Below are 16903 nucleotides of genomic sequence, written 5' to 3' on the forward strand. Positions count from 1 at the left end.
CTAGCAAAGTTGCAAATTTAAACTCCCAGGCTCATCCTTTGAAGGTGTTGCACAGATTTCCTTGGAGAATGAGGTCTGAGAGGTCAGATACAGAGCAATTGTTTTATGAAAAATGTTCACGCACAAATGATAAGGTGGTTTTGTCTTGGCTTATTTTTCTGTGAGAGTTCATTTGAGTGTGTAGTTGATTGGTTTCACCCATATAGTGGTTATCGGGGCATTTAGTGCACTGGATGAGATACACCACACATTGTGATAGGCATGTACACAACTCATGGATCTTGAAAGGCATGTTGGAGGAAAGGTTTCTGGCCACTGGGAGATGTGGAGCTGGCGCTTGGGGCAGGGGCACTGTGTGGAGCCCCTGTGGTCATCCCTATGCCTAGGGGCCATAGGGAGATGCTGGCAGTTTCCCAAGAGCCATGTAGAGGTGGCAGGCACTCTGTCTGTCCCACTGCGGGCAGCCAACTGGACTTTTAACGGCCAGAGCCGCCAGAGTCCCTTTTCGACTGAGCATTCCAGTTGAAAACCGGACACCTGGCAACCCTAGCTGCAGTGCAAGCCTGAATGGCTATACTGCAATTAAAACAGCCCCTTAGGCAGAGCCCTTTGAACCTGTGGCAGCTGGCACAGGCCAGCCAAGGGAGTCCAATTGCAGTGTAGACATACCTGTGTAAGCTCGAAAGCTTCTCTCTCTTACCAATGGAAGCTTTTCCAGCTTATTTATTTATTCTTAATGCTACCTTTGCTCTGCTAATGTAGCTAGGACAACCAAACTTCACCCCCAATGCCTATACCCGCTGTTGGTTGGAGGGCTCATATTGCTCCTAAACCTTGTGCTGACCCTCTGCATGTGGGTGAATTTCACATAGTTTATTTAACCATGGATGAAAATCTGTGTGAGGGATAATGCAGTTTGGCACTATGTAAATAGTACTTCTAAAACTTTTTTTAAGGGTTCTGCATCTTGTCACCAAACCGTCCATTTATGTAAAATGCTACGCCAAAAAAAACTAGTAGTGTCACCAATGTACAAGCAATTGGGGTAAGAGGTGAATGACTGACAGTTCATCCAAATATGGGTTTGAGAGTCTTTTTAGGCTGATCACGCAAGGCACTAATGTCCAACAACTCCATTGAGCTCAAAGGGAATTGTGGATGTTAAGCACCTGATAAGACTGAAGCCTTTTGACTGGAGAGATAAACATATAGGGGCAGATGTTCAGCTGGTGTCAATGGAGCTAAAACAATTTACACTAGCTGAGGATCAGCCCCAGAAAATTGGAGAGACTATTTAAGATGGATGTGTGTTTTTGAACCTGAAACCTCTGCTAAGCAAGCTCGAGGAAGGAGATATGAATGAGTAAGGAAGCAGTGTATTAGGTGCAGTGATTGACTTAATGGATCAAGAAATCTTTGTTGGTAGAATCATAAACAATGCATCAGATTAAAACTGCCTGTAAAAGACAAACTGAAAAGAATCCTTGAGGTGTTCCAGCTTGTCTGTGCGTCTGGAGTCTTTAAATTAACTTAAATGGGCTTTAGCTCAGGCCCTAGAAGAGGAGTTAAGTAGTACAATAATTATCTTTTAGATAAGTCTGTTTAATCTGTAAGTGTTTTGCCAGAGTTTTATTCTAAAAATCACTTTGCAAACAAACATTCAGGTGTTTGGGGTTTATTTCAGATTCAGCGACTGTCTTGGAAATGGTACCGACGTGGGCCCCGGCTGTTGGTTTCACACTCTTACCCCATACAGGAGGGTTTTTGGGAGGCATGATAACAAAGAGAGAAATCCCTATATGGTATGAATCTCTTGAAAAGCCATCCTGGCAGCCACCTAACTGGATGTTTGGCCCTGTCTGGGGAACTCTGTATACATCAATGGGGTATGTCTTTTATATTGTGTATATACACTTAACTAGTCTGATGGTTGCTTAATGTACAAAAGCAAGCTGGATTGTTAAAAAGAATCATACTGCATAATGCTAGTTAGTTATGTTATTGGATATATATGTTACATTAGCTTATAAGAGTGACTTAATGTTGTTCCTGCACTGTTCAACAGGTAAGTACTTGCTTAGGAAACACTGCCCTTTAGGTGTATGCACAAGGGAGGTGTATTAAATGCAAGAATTTTTGATTTGCTTCCGACTGCCCCAATAAGAGAAATAGAACTGTGAAGTAATGTGCTGACTGATTGAAAAAGGGTTTTTTAAATCTTATTCTCCCCCCCCCCCCCCCCGGTACATGTGTCCTCTTACAGTTCTAGCTAAAATTAACTGTATTAGTAAATAAATGAGGGATTGAGATTTGGACTGTCCCAGTAAAGAGCAAATTAAATTTACAGGAATCTATAGCCCTTGTCTTATAAAACATTGTAATAAAACCTTTTGCTTTTAAACGGTGTCATATTATCTGGTACAATCTGCTGCCCTCTAACTGAATTAGTCTAAAATACTGATGACAACTTTGCCCATTTCTTTGACAGTAATAGCCTATGGTGAAAGGGATACACAAGTGTGTTGGGCCAAATATCAGACCTAGCAGTACTTTAAAAGAAAGGCTGAAGGGTAATACAAGAAATATATTCTAATCACTACATCTCTTAAAAAAATAGTTTAGCTATTTATAAAGTAGATTTTTTTTCTGGACTGTTGTGTGTTTTAGACAGGTATGATCTCCCTCACACAAAAACTGTCCCAGCAACAGCCCAGCTAAGAGAAAGTGCTTTTCTCCCAGCCCCCCATGAGGGGAGGCCACATTAGGCTACGAGAACCAAAGTGACTTTCAGCACCCCCAACTTGTTTCATATCTTCTTTATGCAGGATTAGCCCTATGCTATGTTTAGTGCATTTTTGGTCAGGTATTGTTGCATTATCGCGGATCCCTGCAAAAAGTAATTTTTCTTTGAAGCTGAGTTGTGTCTCTCCCCACAAACCAACTACAATGCCCCAACTCTTCTATAACTCAACTACAACGGAAGGGATTTTCCTCAAATTTGCACTCCTTGGGCCTATTAAGTCTGGAAAGTTCAGCCCCAAAAGGGAAAACTTTTTAGAAAAAAGAATAAGTAGTTATGATGGGATGCTACAGATTTCCTTAATTATAATTATAGTGCTCTCTATTGCAAAATACTGTAGTGAAGCAATATGCATAAAAATAAATGCTGAATCATGTCTCTTCTTGCCTTTGCTTTATCACTTAATTTCTACTCACCTTCACTCCTTCTAGTCTTTTACAGCCAAGACCACAGTGTCCTTCCCTTTCCCCCTCCCCATGCAAACAGAAAGTATCTTTTTGTTATTCTGTTCCCTCCTATGTACTCAGTAAAGTCTCATTTAGTTAGCTCTGAAATCACAGCATCATAAGATTAGTCAGGAAGTACCCTTTTTGTTGAAAGGTAGGATAACAGATCGCTGAAGCGAGACCCAGTAGCTTTTCCATAGAAAAGCCGTCAGATGGCTTCCTGGCAAAACACACCCTAAGAGTTATGTAACCAAATGGCTGTCCCTGAAGTATGCCTTTGAATGAACTGTACAGTATGCAAACAATAGTGTCTGGGTTTCAGACTATACCCAGGAGATCCAGGTAAGATTTTTTGGTGTAAGATCCACATTTTGAAGGTTTTTCATACACTCCTGTATGTCCTCATCAGAACAGTGCATTCTGAGATACTTAGACGTGGTTAATGTCCTAATCATACCTATTCTTGATGACGAATCACAATGATGATCCTAATCCCAGGGGGCGTTAAGTGTTTCTTCTCAGAGCCTCAATCATACTCAGAACCAGATCACTGCGTTCTGTATACGTAACGCCACAGAGATTCCTCAGAGTTCAACAAATCCAGTTCCTCTATTTGCATTTAACACATGCAAAAGATTCTGGGGATTTTGTCATGCAATACTGATATTAACTAGCAGAGCACGAGCACTCCCAAAGAGTTGTGTAACTAAGGGGCTGGCTCTGAACTTTACAAATTTGCAAGAAAATCTAGATCAAGAGCAGAAGCCAAAGTTATATCTGTGTACAAGTGCAATTGCTTGTTAACAACAGTTTCGCAAATCAGCTGGAAGCAGAATTGTATCTAGGTGCCTCCTCGTGATGGAGAAATATGAAGCTTTTTTGTTTTTTTTTAAAGCATTTGTTTGACAGGATATTGATCAAATTGACAGCATATCGAATTGTGCCCTTAGAAAAGGAACAGCCAGTATGCAAGCTTGGGTTATTTACTTCCACATAAAAAATAAATTTATTCATGCTACATGTGAGTGAAACTGAACTCTGGTAAAGTCATGTGGATGTCTTAGATGTGTATCTGCAGCTAAACAATTAAAAATCTATCTTGCTTAAAAATGTGCGGGTGAATTTTTAAGAGTTCAATAATATTCATGGAGCAGAGCCTGCATATGGAGCTCCCCATTGCCTAGCGAGGTGCACAATTCAATGTGCATTCTTACCTACAATGTAGATTTCATCTCAATATGAAACAGTATGCTACATTCAATATGCTACATTGAAACAGCTAGCAAATTACTAACACAAAGGAGCAGACTCTCATTTGGGATACACACTCGTCTGGCCCTGAAATCAAGCGCCCACTAACACTTAAAAGTGAACTACAAAGCAAAAGTAAAAAAGGAGTGGACTTCTGTGCTGAATGATCCAGCTAACCAGATTGTGGGATTAGGGTTGCCAACTTTCTAATAGCACAAAACCTAACACCCCCGCCCCACCCCTTCCCCGAGACCCTGCCCCCGCTCACTCCATCCCCTCTCCCTCCATTGCTTGCTCTCCCCCACCCTCACTCACTTTCACCAGGCTGGGGTGCAGGAGGGGGGTGAGGGCACTGGCTGGGGGTACAGCCTCTGGGGTGGGGCCAGGGATGAGGGGTTTAGGGTACAGGAGGGGGCTCAGGGCTGGGGCAGGGTGTTGGAGCGGTGCGGGCTCTGGGAGGGAGTTTGGATGTCGGAGGGGACTCCAGGGTGGGGCAGGGGGTTGGGGTGGGGTCCTGGCAGCACTTATTGCGGCCGCCAGGTCCCTGCAGCCCCTAGGCACATGGGTATCCAGGGAGGTTCTGCGCACTGCCCTCGCACCCATAGGCACCACCCCCACAGATCCCATTGGTTGTGGCTCCCCAGTGCCGACCGGAGCCGCCAGGGTCCCTTTTCGACCGGGCGTTTGGGTTGAAAACCCGACACCTGGCAACCCTATGTGGGAGGCTTTCAGCACACAATAAGCTTTAGTTTCATATCCCCCACCTCTGAGTGATCCTGTCTTACCTTCAGTGAACTAAGACGTTATCCCAGAACGCACTATTCCATAGGCATTAAAAGGGCATGGATTGCAATGAGAATTCTGGTATGTTCGCAATTGCAAAGCTGTATTCTGGAAGGTCTTCCAGTAACCAGTACTAAGAGGATTTCACTGACAGGAGAAAAGCTCCTTGCCCCTAGTTCTCTTCACTCCGTGATTGTTTTTGACACCTCCTTTCTGAAATCAAATATGGTTATAAAAATATCACTTCTCTGCAGACACTACCCAAATTCACCATTGCTCTCTTTCCTCACTTCTTGCCTGTTTCAGCCTCAACTTCTGTTAACTCATTTTAAAAAGATTAATACCTTAAAATGACAAGCACTTCATTAAATAGAGGGAGATGAAGTGACATTTAAATCCAACACTTCGCTCCAGTTAGGAACCTACTCATTCAACTTGACCTCCAGATTATCTCCTGGTTTTGAAAATTTGCCTATATAACTTCTGAAATAACCATCTCTGTACTCCACACAATGAACACTGTTACCGAAACTCATTAATGTATTCAGTTCATCTAGACTAATGCAATTGCTTCCTTTATAGTCTTTAGGTCTTAACTCAAACTTCTATTTGTCCAAAATGCAGTAGTTCATCTGCTCCCCTATATCCAAGAATGAAAATAGCCACAGCAAAATTTTTTTACTTATTTCTTTTATTGGATGGTTCAGTACCATGTATTCTCTCATTTTGCCTGAATAGCATAGGGGTGTGAAACCACTTATTGAAGGTTCCACAATAAATCAGCACTTCAGTTTTGGATTCTAGCCCAAATCCATTGCTCCTACCTCTAGTTAATGCTTGGTAACATTTTCAGAAGTGCCTAAGTGACTTACGATCCACCATCCTATTTTCAAAAGTCACTTGGAAGCCTAAGTCTCTTGCAAGTGAATGCACTTAGACTCTTGTGACTTCTTTGAAAATTTTTCTTACCCTACCTATGAAAGTCACCTAGTTTGACAAAGTATTTGTTTATAATTATTTATGCATTATATTGTATAATTTGCCAGAATACTTGCATTGTCATGTTCATTTTATTCAGATATGGTTCTTACCTGGTATGGAAGGAGTTAGGAGGTTTCAATGAAGAGTCAATGGTTCCACTTGGGCTGTATGCAGGGCAGCTGGCATTAAACTGGGCATGGACTCCAATATTCTTTGGAGCTCACAAAATAGGATGGGTAAGTATAAAGTAATATTGACATTTAAAGTCTCGTCATAGCCTTACACCGTTAGTTACAAGGTGCCAACTTTAGCATTTTTTATTCTTAAAATGAACTTTGGTACATACAGAAAAGTAAAATTTGGCTTGAGTAGCAGATTTTTGAAATTCCTTTATTACTCATACTCTCATAAGAGATTGTGCATTATTTATCTAGTAATTACATTGTTAGCTCTCAAGTGTGTTTTTCCAACCCTTTGTTAACAGAAGTTATAATTCATATGACTAAAGTAAATACAGTTATGCCAAGGTAAAATTCCTAGGGGTCCTTTAGACAAATTCTTGTGAAAATTAATTTACTATGAGATGACTCGTAATAGTGTCAATTTTAGATAGCACTAATAATTCTCTGCTGTCTGGGGGGAAAAAAAGCTAGTCTCTGATATAAACCACCCTATGAACTACTTGACTGGTTCTTTTACTACACAGCTTTCTTAGATACTTACATGCAGGGCCGGCTCCAGGGTTTTTGCCACCTCAAGAGGCGTGCAAAAAAACCAAACAAACCGCGATCGCGATCTGCGGCGGCAATTCGGCGGGAGGTCCCTCACTCCCACTTGGAGTGAGGGACCGTCCGCCGAATTGCCGCCGAATAGCTAGATGTGCCGCCCCTCTCCGGAGTGGTTGCCCCAAGCACCTGCTTGGTAAGCTGGTGCCTGGAGCCGGCCCTGCTTACATGACCCCATTACCATAGTAATGGAGCGCCTTGGAGCTTTAATGTATTTACCTGCACAATGCCCCTGTGAGGTTGGGAAGCACTATTATCCCCATTTTACAGATGCGGAAGATATCTGCAGCACAGCAAGGATTTGAAGCGGTCTCCTAAATTGCATGAGGTCACTCTAACCACCACCCCTGAAATACTGAACAGTCAAGAAGTTCAAAAACACAAAAACTTAACTTTTGGAATTTGTGGAGTTATTAATTTAGTATTATTGATGTGAATGCTATGAATTCAATACATGACATATTAGGCTTAATGTTGCATTAATTTTAGCTTTTTGCGTTTATTCTATATTTGTATGAAAATGTCTCCAAAAAGTCAGCTCAGTCCTGTTAAGAGCAAATGATTCCTTTTTCAAACTGATCACAAGAAGCATTGGTCTCTACTCTGCACAAATTCATGTATCAGCAAGAGGCATTCGAAGTGTTTTTTAGCATGTACTTGCCACTGTATTTCAGAACTCTTCACAAAAAAATGTTTAGTATGAATTGTGCAAATATCTACGTACTGTCTTGAACAAAAATGCAGCGTGTAAAATAACACTAACCACCTTATTTTGTTTCAGGGGTTGGTCGATCTCCTACTCACTAGTGGTGCAGCAACAGCTACAACTGTCACCTGGTACCATGTCAACAAGAAAGCAGCATATTTGATGTTCCCTTATTTAGCTTGGTTAACTTTGGCTTCTGTGCTCAATTACCGCATCTGGAAGGACAATAAAAAGAAGCAATCTTAATACAGAACCTTCTGGAAGAGAATATCAAGGCAGAAGTGTTTTTTTTTATGCATTTCCCAAATAAAATTACAATCCTGTTTTACTGTTGCGTGAAGTACTTACTGTATTAGACAGTTAAAAATGGGTCATGTCTAAATACAGTCAGAGTGGTGTTCATTTCAACATTCAAATGCTGGTTTACTACACAGTCCGAACGGAATGTGTGCATGAGTGAATTTAATAGCACAGTAAATGAAGTGGTTTAATCTGCATGCTCTCCTATTGCCCGTGCTGTTGATTACATATAAAAAAGAATGTAATGGATAGCATTTTTAACTACTACTGGCAATTAATGTGATTTGGGAGCTGATTATGTCCGGAAACGAAAGTCCATTAATGACTTTCAGAAGATTGTTCCTCACATTAATTTACTCACTATGGGCCTGATCCTTCAGCCATATAGCACTTGGCATAGTGCTTATTCCTGTCAGCTGTTGTACTGACTTCAGTGTCTTGTCTTCAAAGCGCTGTGCCTAGAAATGTTTATGATTAGGCCTTATATGGAGGAAGAATTCCATACTTGTGCATATAAACTTCAAGAGCATAGTATAGTTTGCAGACTGGACCGTTATAGTTGAGAGGTAGGGGAAGGTTTCAAACATATTAAACAATAAGTAACTTACTATTCTTACACCATGATTTTTTTTTTTAAAGGGCTAAAGCCAAAAGGATGCTGCAACCTAGAAGAAAGCTGCCTCCCCGCCCCATTTCCTTACCACTACAACTAGTGTAATTTACTTGGCTAAAAAAAAAATAGACAACATCAAATCCAGAGCACACAGTCAGGAGCTGATGACAGCACCCAAAGAGTATCCAATGAGCACCTGAAGAAAAAAAAAATTAAAAATAAATAAAATCACAAAAAGAGGAATTAGTGCCTTTAACCTGCTCTGCTTGGAACCTGGATGCTTCACTAGCAGACTGCTAGTATTCTCAGCTATTATCAGAGCAATCTGCCTCCCCTGGAGGGATGTCTGGCTGCTGGTGGCCCCAATCAAATATACAAGCATCTTATGACCATCCTGCTAAAATACTTACCTAGGTACCTGATTATCTGTTCCTCCTTCAGCTGCTTGGAGACAGGTATAAGAGGTTTCTGCTGCTTCAAGATTAGTGTTGCAGCCTTAAACCAGAAGACTTTGAGCTGTAAGTGGCTCAACTAGAAACAGGAACTTTTTGTATAAGGTACCTGGGACAGGAAGTTTTACCTTTCCTCTATTGCTAGCACATTACTACCACTTTTATGGACCCTGCTTCCCGGTCCCCCCTTACACGATTAGGATTTAAACCTGCCTCTTTGCCCCAGATCCACAGCAATTTCCAGCAGTGACTGATTTTCACTTGCCCATTTTATGGCCAGATACCCTGAAATTGCCTCTCTCCTTCATTGCCATGTGTCCTAGGTATATCAAGCAACTTTAAACTAAGCTTCTTAGAAATCTGAAATATTATGTGGTAGTGCTTGGCAGACATTTGTTCTTCAGACTGAACATTAGGAGGATTTGCTTAAAAAACAAAAAAAAAAAGGTAGTTCTATGGCATAATCAACCCTTTTCTACATGAAGATTGAAAGATAACTGGTTATATTCCTTCCTTCCTGGATATCAGTGCAAGGTGATATAATTGTGGCAGGTTAAGATTGTTTAAAATTTTTACACTTTGCTTAAAATCTTAAATTGATTAGTTTGTTAACTTTTATTTTTTGATAAATGTAACTAATATTACCTTTTATGCTATAAGACTTCAAGAAATAAATAATGCACATATACAATGTAAAACATCCCTAAGGTTTAGTGTAAGATGTTGAAGTGTTCGAGTTTGTTAGAAGGGCCTTATATCATCTAGGCTGAAGGCCATTAAATTTCACTCAATTACCCCCATAGTGAGCCCAATAGCTTGTTTGACAATAGTGTAACTTGTGTTGGCTAAAGCAGAATACTAATGTGAACTAACTGTTCCTCAGTACACACAAGTAGTTTAATTTGGCCAGTACTACTTAGGAAGGGGTAAAATTCTGAGCCATAGCTCTTGATACAGACATTGCCAAAGATTAAAAGGATCCTTTGTTCTTGCATTGTTGACTCAAAATAAAATACGGTTCCATGTCTTTTCAGACCTTTGGCAATTGTAATGGCCCCTACACCACCCGTCTGACCTCCCCATTATCTCATTGAACTGTGGTTCTTCATTAATGATTCATTTTGCTATCGGAGATCAAATCCTTAGATAGGCAAGGCTCCCATTGACCTCAATGAGAATTTTGCCGGATGATATTCAACCTTAACTGCATTGCGAAAGGAATGAATGGTTTGATATGTGACAGAGGAGCTACAGTTTCCATCTAATTTCAGCATTACCATGCATGCTAAACAGCTCAAAACTACTAGACTGGGATATATTCATAGACCTCATTCAACTTTAAAAAGATAACAGCAGCTATGACTAGTTTTTGAGAAAGAATAGTGACCTTTAATTGAAAAAACTAACTCTAATGTTGCTGTAATACTTTATTACAAACAAGCTTAATAAATGTTCGCTCATTGGAGTTATCAGATGCAACCCTAAAGTAAGTTGCTTTACATCAATTTGTGGAATAAAGCATATTAGTGCTTGAAGACAATGGTATTATACAGAGAGGAAGAGATGATGCATGACCTCAAACATTTTGATACAGGAAATTATTACTCTAATGCAGACACAGAAAATTTGTACAACACTTCCTGCTATGCAAATAAGGTATACTAGGCTACCTAAGAAACAACAGCTGATTGCTCTAGTTACTATTATACTTTTCTGGGCTTCAATAAGACATTTAAGTCAACATAAGTTGATGATTAGAACTAAACAAGACAAGAAAACGCAGACCACTGATTACAAGTACAGTATATACCCATTCATCTGATAAGTTTTTCTTCATTACCATTATAGGAAAATAATTATATTTCAGTTCTATGAGATGCTTATGCAAATATTGCTGTTAAGCATATCTCTAAAGGAAACACATAACCAAGTCGCGCCTTCTAGGCCTAAACAACGTATGTCACATGACAATTATTTGTTTCATCCAGAAATAGGGTGCTGAAGACATCATTAAAAAAGGTAGGGTGGTATTTGCAGGCTCTATCACAGTCAGGGTTGAAGTTCACCTCCAGGACCTGAGGTTGCATAGTTCTTTTCCCTGAAGAGAAACAAAACATTACATTTTACTACAAGGTATACATGAGATGCTGGGAGTCGCCTCCCTTTGCTGTAGCAGAGACCGTAGAAAGAGGCTGAAGATGGTCAACTCTTACTACATACCCAGGTAGGCTTTTTTGAGGCCTATAGTATGAGGAAGTGAGACACCAAACCCATTTCTGGGGCAAATGTCATAATCTGAGGCCTTGCCCATATGAGAAAGGTGCACCGGTTTAACTAGATCAGAATTAGTGCATCTTTCTTATTTAACCACAACTTTGAGATGCACCTTCCATAAAAGACTGTTTCCCCCTTTTATTTTTAGGCACCAAGCCTCCTTTGCTCTTTGTATTGCTCTACTGTTCTCTCTAGTTCACCTGGTACAGAAACAGAGAAGGGTTTCTCAGCGGCAGCACAAAGTCTCTCCTCTCCCACTTATAGGGGACATGGTGATCAAGATTCTAGTCTGACCTCCTGTACAACACAGGCCACAGAACCTCCCCACTTAGCCATCTACTTCCTCTCACCCCTAAAATAAGGTCAGGAGGTTGAGTTTCCCTTTTGAATTGCAATAATGTTTGAAGAGTAAGAAAAACGCATTTTGTACAAATAAATACAAAAATGTAGATTCTCTTTCCTGTCTGTATTGATTATAGTTGAATTAAATCATGGGATTTATTAGAATTACTTTTAGTAAAGACTGCTCTCCTTGTATAGGTGTACCACCACCATAATAGGAAAGGGTGCTCATTGTTAGAATTAACAGATAGCTGCAAAGCATTATGCCCACCCATCTTCAAATGTTTATATCAGAATAGCAGAAACGACGGCAGAATAGAGCCAATAAAAAGAATTAGACAGATGCATGGCAGCAGCTCCACTATTATTACTAACAAGGAGACCAGAGTCCACCCTCACATATCTGCAACCCAAAAGACATCAAAACAGTCTGTTTAAATATAAACATCATGGAACCCGGCCTACTTTTTTTTTTTTTTTTTTAAATTAAAAACAGCAAAAATTTTGAGCAAAAAACCCAGAGAATAAATTTAGTCTCTCAAGGAACAGAAGCATCTTACCATCTCTGGTAGTATCCCACTTAAGCATCAGGTCGATGGCATATACTGCTCGCGATGATGGATAATCACAGATGCCAAACGGTGCAGGTTTAGCGGAAACAGCTTGGAATAATTCAGCAAATGCCTTAAAAATCTCTGCCTATTGCCAAAGAGAAGTCAGTTTCTGAATAAAATGCAAATAGTTGTGAGAACCCTAAAAAAGGGATTTTTGTAGTTGAAAAGTTTCGTTTAGGAGTCAGATCAAACCGTGTAAATGCCATCACAAATGACAAGCCTGCAGACAAGAACCTTCAGCATTTCAGCAAAAAAAAAAAAAAAAAAAAAAAAAAAAAAAAAGTTTCTTCAGGAATAATTTAATATTTGTTCCCCCACGTCTAAGATTTTCAAAAATAGGGACCTGAAATTAAGATTCTAGAGCTATATTTATGTATCTAATAACTGGTCTGATTTTTGTAAGTGCTGAGCACCCAGAATTTACCTCATTACTATATACTACAGAAAACCCTAAAAAGAAAAAGTATTATAATGCTGGAATTGAATCCATGTCTAGGTCATTTTGTACAGCACTACACTTCTGAATCTACCGCAGTGCATGGAGTGCAAATTAAAAAGGAAAGGAAAGTTGTTCTGTGAATACCAACAGTTACAGCTCAGAAGTTTTGGCATCCAGTTGAATCAATTCACTTTTCTCTCACCATTTTACAAACATACAAAGAAGATTCCAAAGTTTAAAAAAAAAAAACACTGAACAATTTCCAGTCTGAACACACAAAGATGACATTTCTGGATATAATAGGGAGACCAAATAAAGGAGTTATGGTACATGGGAGTTTTTAATATCCAAGTCACATTAGAGTAAAATACACCTCCTGTAAACGTAAAAAAAAGTCTAATTCTTGGTACTTTGCCCAGAATACTCCTTGAGGGATACTTTGTCTGCCACTGTTTAAAAAAAGATTTCCCTTTGTGTAATTTTAAGGCTTATCCTACAACCACTCTCATACCCTGAATAGCTTTACTTATGTGAGTAGTTCTAGTGAAATCAACTGAAAAACATGAGTAAGCATCTGCAGGATCAAGTGCTTAGTTAACCACCTCTGTAATCTGGTTCTTGATAAATAGGAAAACAAACTATTGACTAGTTACCTTTGCATTCAACTTGTTCTTTGGAGAGCCACCCAACACCACAAAATAACCCTAGGTGACTGTCACAATCCACCCTCTACTCATTTTCATTTGTAGAGTTATCACGTTTGGAGCTTCCGCACAGCTCTATAGTTAAAACATATCTCAGCACTAGGGAATTGGCAATGTTAGAGCACTTTTGTGGTGACAGGACATTAAGGGGTCTCTGCCCTTTATATTAAGCTCGGATAACATGGAATTCTAAACTTGTGAAGATTAAGAATTAGCTTGGACAGCAACTGAAAGTTCAACCCAAAAGGAAAAAATTTAGTTCAGTAAGTTTGGCTAAGGGTCTGAGTTATAAGAACAGAAACAGACTTTTAAACTAGTCATTTACCCTTTGTTTTCTTGTAGTAAAAAAAACCAAAGGCATCCAAATGTAGGCTCCGTGCTAGCCAACCCTCTAGTGTAACGACCTCGAGCAGTAACCAGAAAGGTGTACTTGGAAAGTACTCATTTCCATCTGCTATGCCAGAATGGCTAGTGTGTGCGTTCACACCCTTCTGAACAGCCTGCTGTGTACTACACAGCAAAAAGGACCTAAATTCTGTAACAAGGTCCTCGGAGCGGTTTTGTTAGAGTGCTGCAGCTACAAATTAAGTAGCAGCTTTATGTAGTTAAGAATACTAAAACCTCAATCGGTACAGTAGATGCTTAGTTACTTTGATATTATTTCCCTATCTTGGGGCTGAGGTCAGCAAAGTTTCTGAATAAATTTGCTTAAAAGTTCAGTAGCCAAAAAAAAAAAAAAAAAAAAAAAAAAAAAAGTTAACCGCATTACTATTTAAATGGTCATCTTCCAATACCAGTGTTAACCTACTGAAATGGAAGGACCAGTCCACATGTTAAGAAGTACTGTTTCAGGCTTCATGCAGATTCACGTGAATATATCATTGGAGCCACTGACTGTTTACAATCCAGGTTTTACCAGACTTTGAGATTGTGACAAATTAGTGTTTTAAATGAAAGCTTAGATTCTATGCACCATTCTGCAACTAGGGGTGAGTCCTCCAACAAGCTCTGCAACATTTTGGAAACATACAGCGTTCTGCTTCCACTGTCTGTCAATCAGTACCAATTTTGTTCCCAAGCACAGTATACCATGACAACTTTTCATGGAGAAAATTTAAAACCCTAATAGAATAGTAACATAGATAACTGAGCATTTTGTATTTCCAGACTTTAAAATTCTGGGACTACTGGCCTTTGCTGCACTGAAGAGACATTTGCTCACTACTCACTAACCTGGTAAAAACACCTGAACCTTTGAAAAACACCTCTGCCTAAAAGAAAAATTTAGTGAACATCTTATTTGGATAAGAGGGATTGGTGACTTACTTGCACAGTTTTCCAGGAATATTCAGGATATTGCTTCTCAAACAGAGGAATAAATTCATCATAGTGAACCTAAAATAATGTAATGGCATTAGAGATTGGTTTGCTAGATTATTCCCACCAGGAACTAGGATTTTTTAATTTTTTTAATTTTATTTATTTATTTATTTTTTATTTTTAAAGGAAGGAGTAATGAGCTGCAGAACGTATAAACACACATGGTACAAATTCCAAATAAGGTCCTGGGGAATTTCACTGCCTAGAAAGTGCAGAAATGAGAACTATTTGTTCTAAGCTTTTCCCATTTCTACCAGACAGTCCTTTTTACTATGTGGTGAAACACTACACTAAACCATCAGTTTGGGAGTGGTAAGATGTCCTTTTAATACTTTTTATATGGATTTGATTAGAGATGTAAAATTTGTGCCATAATCTATGACTATTTCCTCTGGATCCCCAATCTGGGAAAACAGCTGCATCAGAACAGGTATAGCCTGTCAAGTTTGTTTGGGTGAATATGCATCAGGGCATTTGGTGACAGTCGCAGATAAAGGATCAGCATCTTGACTGACTGAAGTAATTTGCTTTTCATGTATCACTTGCTTACCTGTTTTAAGGTTACACCAGAAGCATAGTTCATGACAGTAAAATGCTTCTCATAGTCGTCCAAGTCATCAAGTGAAAATGCGCTAACAAATAAAGGAAAAAGACAGTGTTAATTACATACAACCTTGGAAAAGCAAGGCATCACAATTTAACACCGCTAACTCCTTCACTCTTAGAAAAAAAGGTTATTACCGATTTGAGAACCGCAGCCAAAAAACATCATAAGCATACAGCTTGAGTGGCTTTATGGATCGCAGAAGCACAACGTAACGAATGTCAAATTTAACCATCCCCACATCTTCCCGATGAAACAATACTGGATTCTCAATATACTTAGACACTACCTAAAACAAAAACAGAGATTGAACACAATTAAACCTTAAGGAATGAAGATGCACAATAGGTGATGACAAACAATTATCAGTGGGTTTGGACAGTCCCAAAATATTCTACCAAACATACATTAAGCCAAGTTTCCGTTTTTAAAAAGTTTCTCAATATAAGCAATGTAGTCTTTGTTTGTAACCAAATAGCCTGAGTGCACTCTCTCTTATCAGGTCAGTATACAGAACTAAAGTACTACCCTCCTCATTCCACTGAAATCTTTTATTTAAATTCTCTGCTTACATTATAAACCTCTTCATAAGAGCCAATCCAACCCAACATTTGTTCCTCCTCAGATGACCGACATCTTCCCATTGTCCAAGGATACTTTTCACCACCAAAAAAATTCAGGCCCTCATTTGCAATGCAATTATATGGCCATGCAAACGGCAGCATAATTGCTTTTACTCTGAAGTTACCTTTACTCCAACTCCTCAGTTCCCTCAGCCCCATGAGCTGGTGTTCATTTATCTAGGGGGAGAGGCGGTGTGTGACAGAGCTACCAATGGACAAAGTAAGTATGGAGGGAGGGGAGATAGTGAGCCTTCAGGGTATGGGGTGAGGAACAAGGGCAGCCATCAAGGGATGCCAGCAATGCTACTTGCAGCCTACCCAGGGATGCCATAAAAGTTAATGTCCTGCAGCACAGTAGACCAGATTCAGAATACCTAGGACCTTGATTATGTTGTTAGAAACACATTTTCCCTTTTTTAAAAAAGATGCTTGATAAGATACAAAACAAAATGCTTTGGCTCCCTAAGTACACGCTGCTTAGTTTTGGTTTACTGGTATAGAAACACAGCTCTAAAACTGCTTTTAAAATAATGGCTAGTTAACAGAAAAACAAAACAGATTTTTAAAGATGTATTCTATTAAAAACAAACAAAACAGTCTCACTTTATATATTATCAGCTTTCTTCTGAACTAAAGTGATGCTGTAATTCTTCATGCATTTTTTCTTTGAGGTTGGAATTCCAAAAAAAGGCATACAGTCCAAAAGAGATATTCTATTAAGTCACGGGACATAAAGCTTATGTGACAGTCTGATGTAAGACCACACACTGTTGGGCTTCCTATAAAAAGCCATGTGATGCATCCAT

General features: G+C 39.4%; 2 protein-coding genes across 4 annotated transcripts in view; one reads left to right on the forward strand and one right to left on the reverse strand.

The window, feature by feature from the left end:
• TSPO (translocator protein) overlaps window positions 1–8075 on the forward strand; it is a 143218-nt gene extending 135143 nt beyond the window's left edge. For 2 of the 3 annotated variants that reach the window (XM_005296701.5, XM_042848284.2), the window contains 3 exons: window positions 1685–1886; window positions 6359–6497; window positions 7828–8075. In XM_005296701.5, the coding sequence (XP_005296758.1) occupies window positions 1705–1886; window positions 6359–6497; window positions 7828–7998 (492 nt within the window). In that variant the 5' untranslated portion in view covers window positions 1685–1704 and the 3' untranslated portion in view covers window positions 7999–8075. Of the gene's footprint in view, window positions 1–1681; window positions 1887–6358; window positions 6498–7827 lie in introns of all 3 variants that reach the window. The other variant, XM_065583508.1, reaches the window with a different exon arrangement.
• A 2456-nt stretch (window positions 8076–10531) lies between these two features.
• The window catches only part of TTLL12 (tubulin tyrosine ligase like 12), a 54119-nt gene continuing 47747 nt past the window's right edge, over window positions 10532–16903 (reverse strand). Inside the window, exons 10-14 of the mRNA XM_005296700.4 lie at window positions 15612–15763; window positions 15421–15502; window positions 14817–14885; window positions 12294–12432; window positions 10532–11215 (exon numbers count right to left, since the gene is read on the reverse strand). Coding sequence (XP_005296757.2) covers window positions 11064–11215; window positions 12294–12432; window positions 14817–14885; window positions 15421–15502; window positions 15612–15763 — 594 coding nt within the window. The 3' untranslated portion in view covers window positions 10532–11063. The remainder of the gene's footprint in view (window positions 11216–12293; window positions 12433–14816; window positions 14886–15420; window positions 15503–15611; window positions 15764–16903) is intronic.

The sequence above is a fragment of the Chrysemys picta genome, chromosome 1, assembly GCF_011386835.1.
Source record: "Chrysemys picta bellii isolate R12L10 chromosome 1, ASM1138683v2, whole genome shotgun sequence".
Taxonomy (NCBI): domain Eukaryota; kingdom Metazoa; phylum Chordata; order Testudines; family Emydidae; genus Chrysemys; species Chrysemys picta.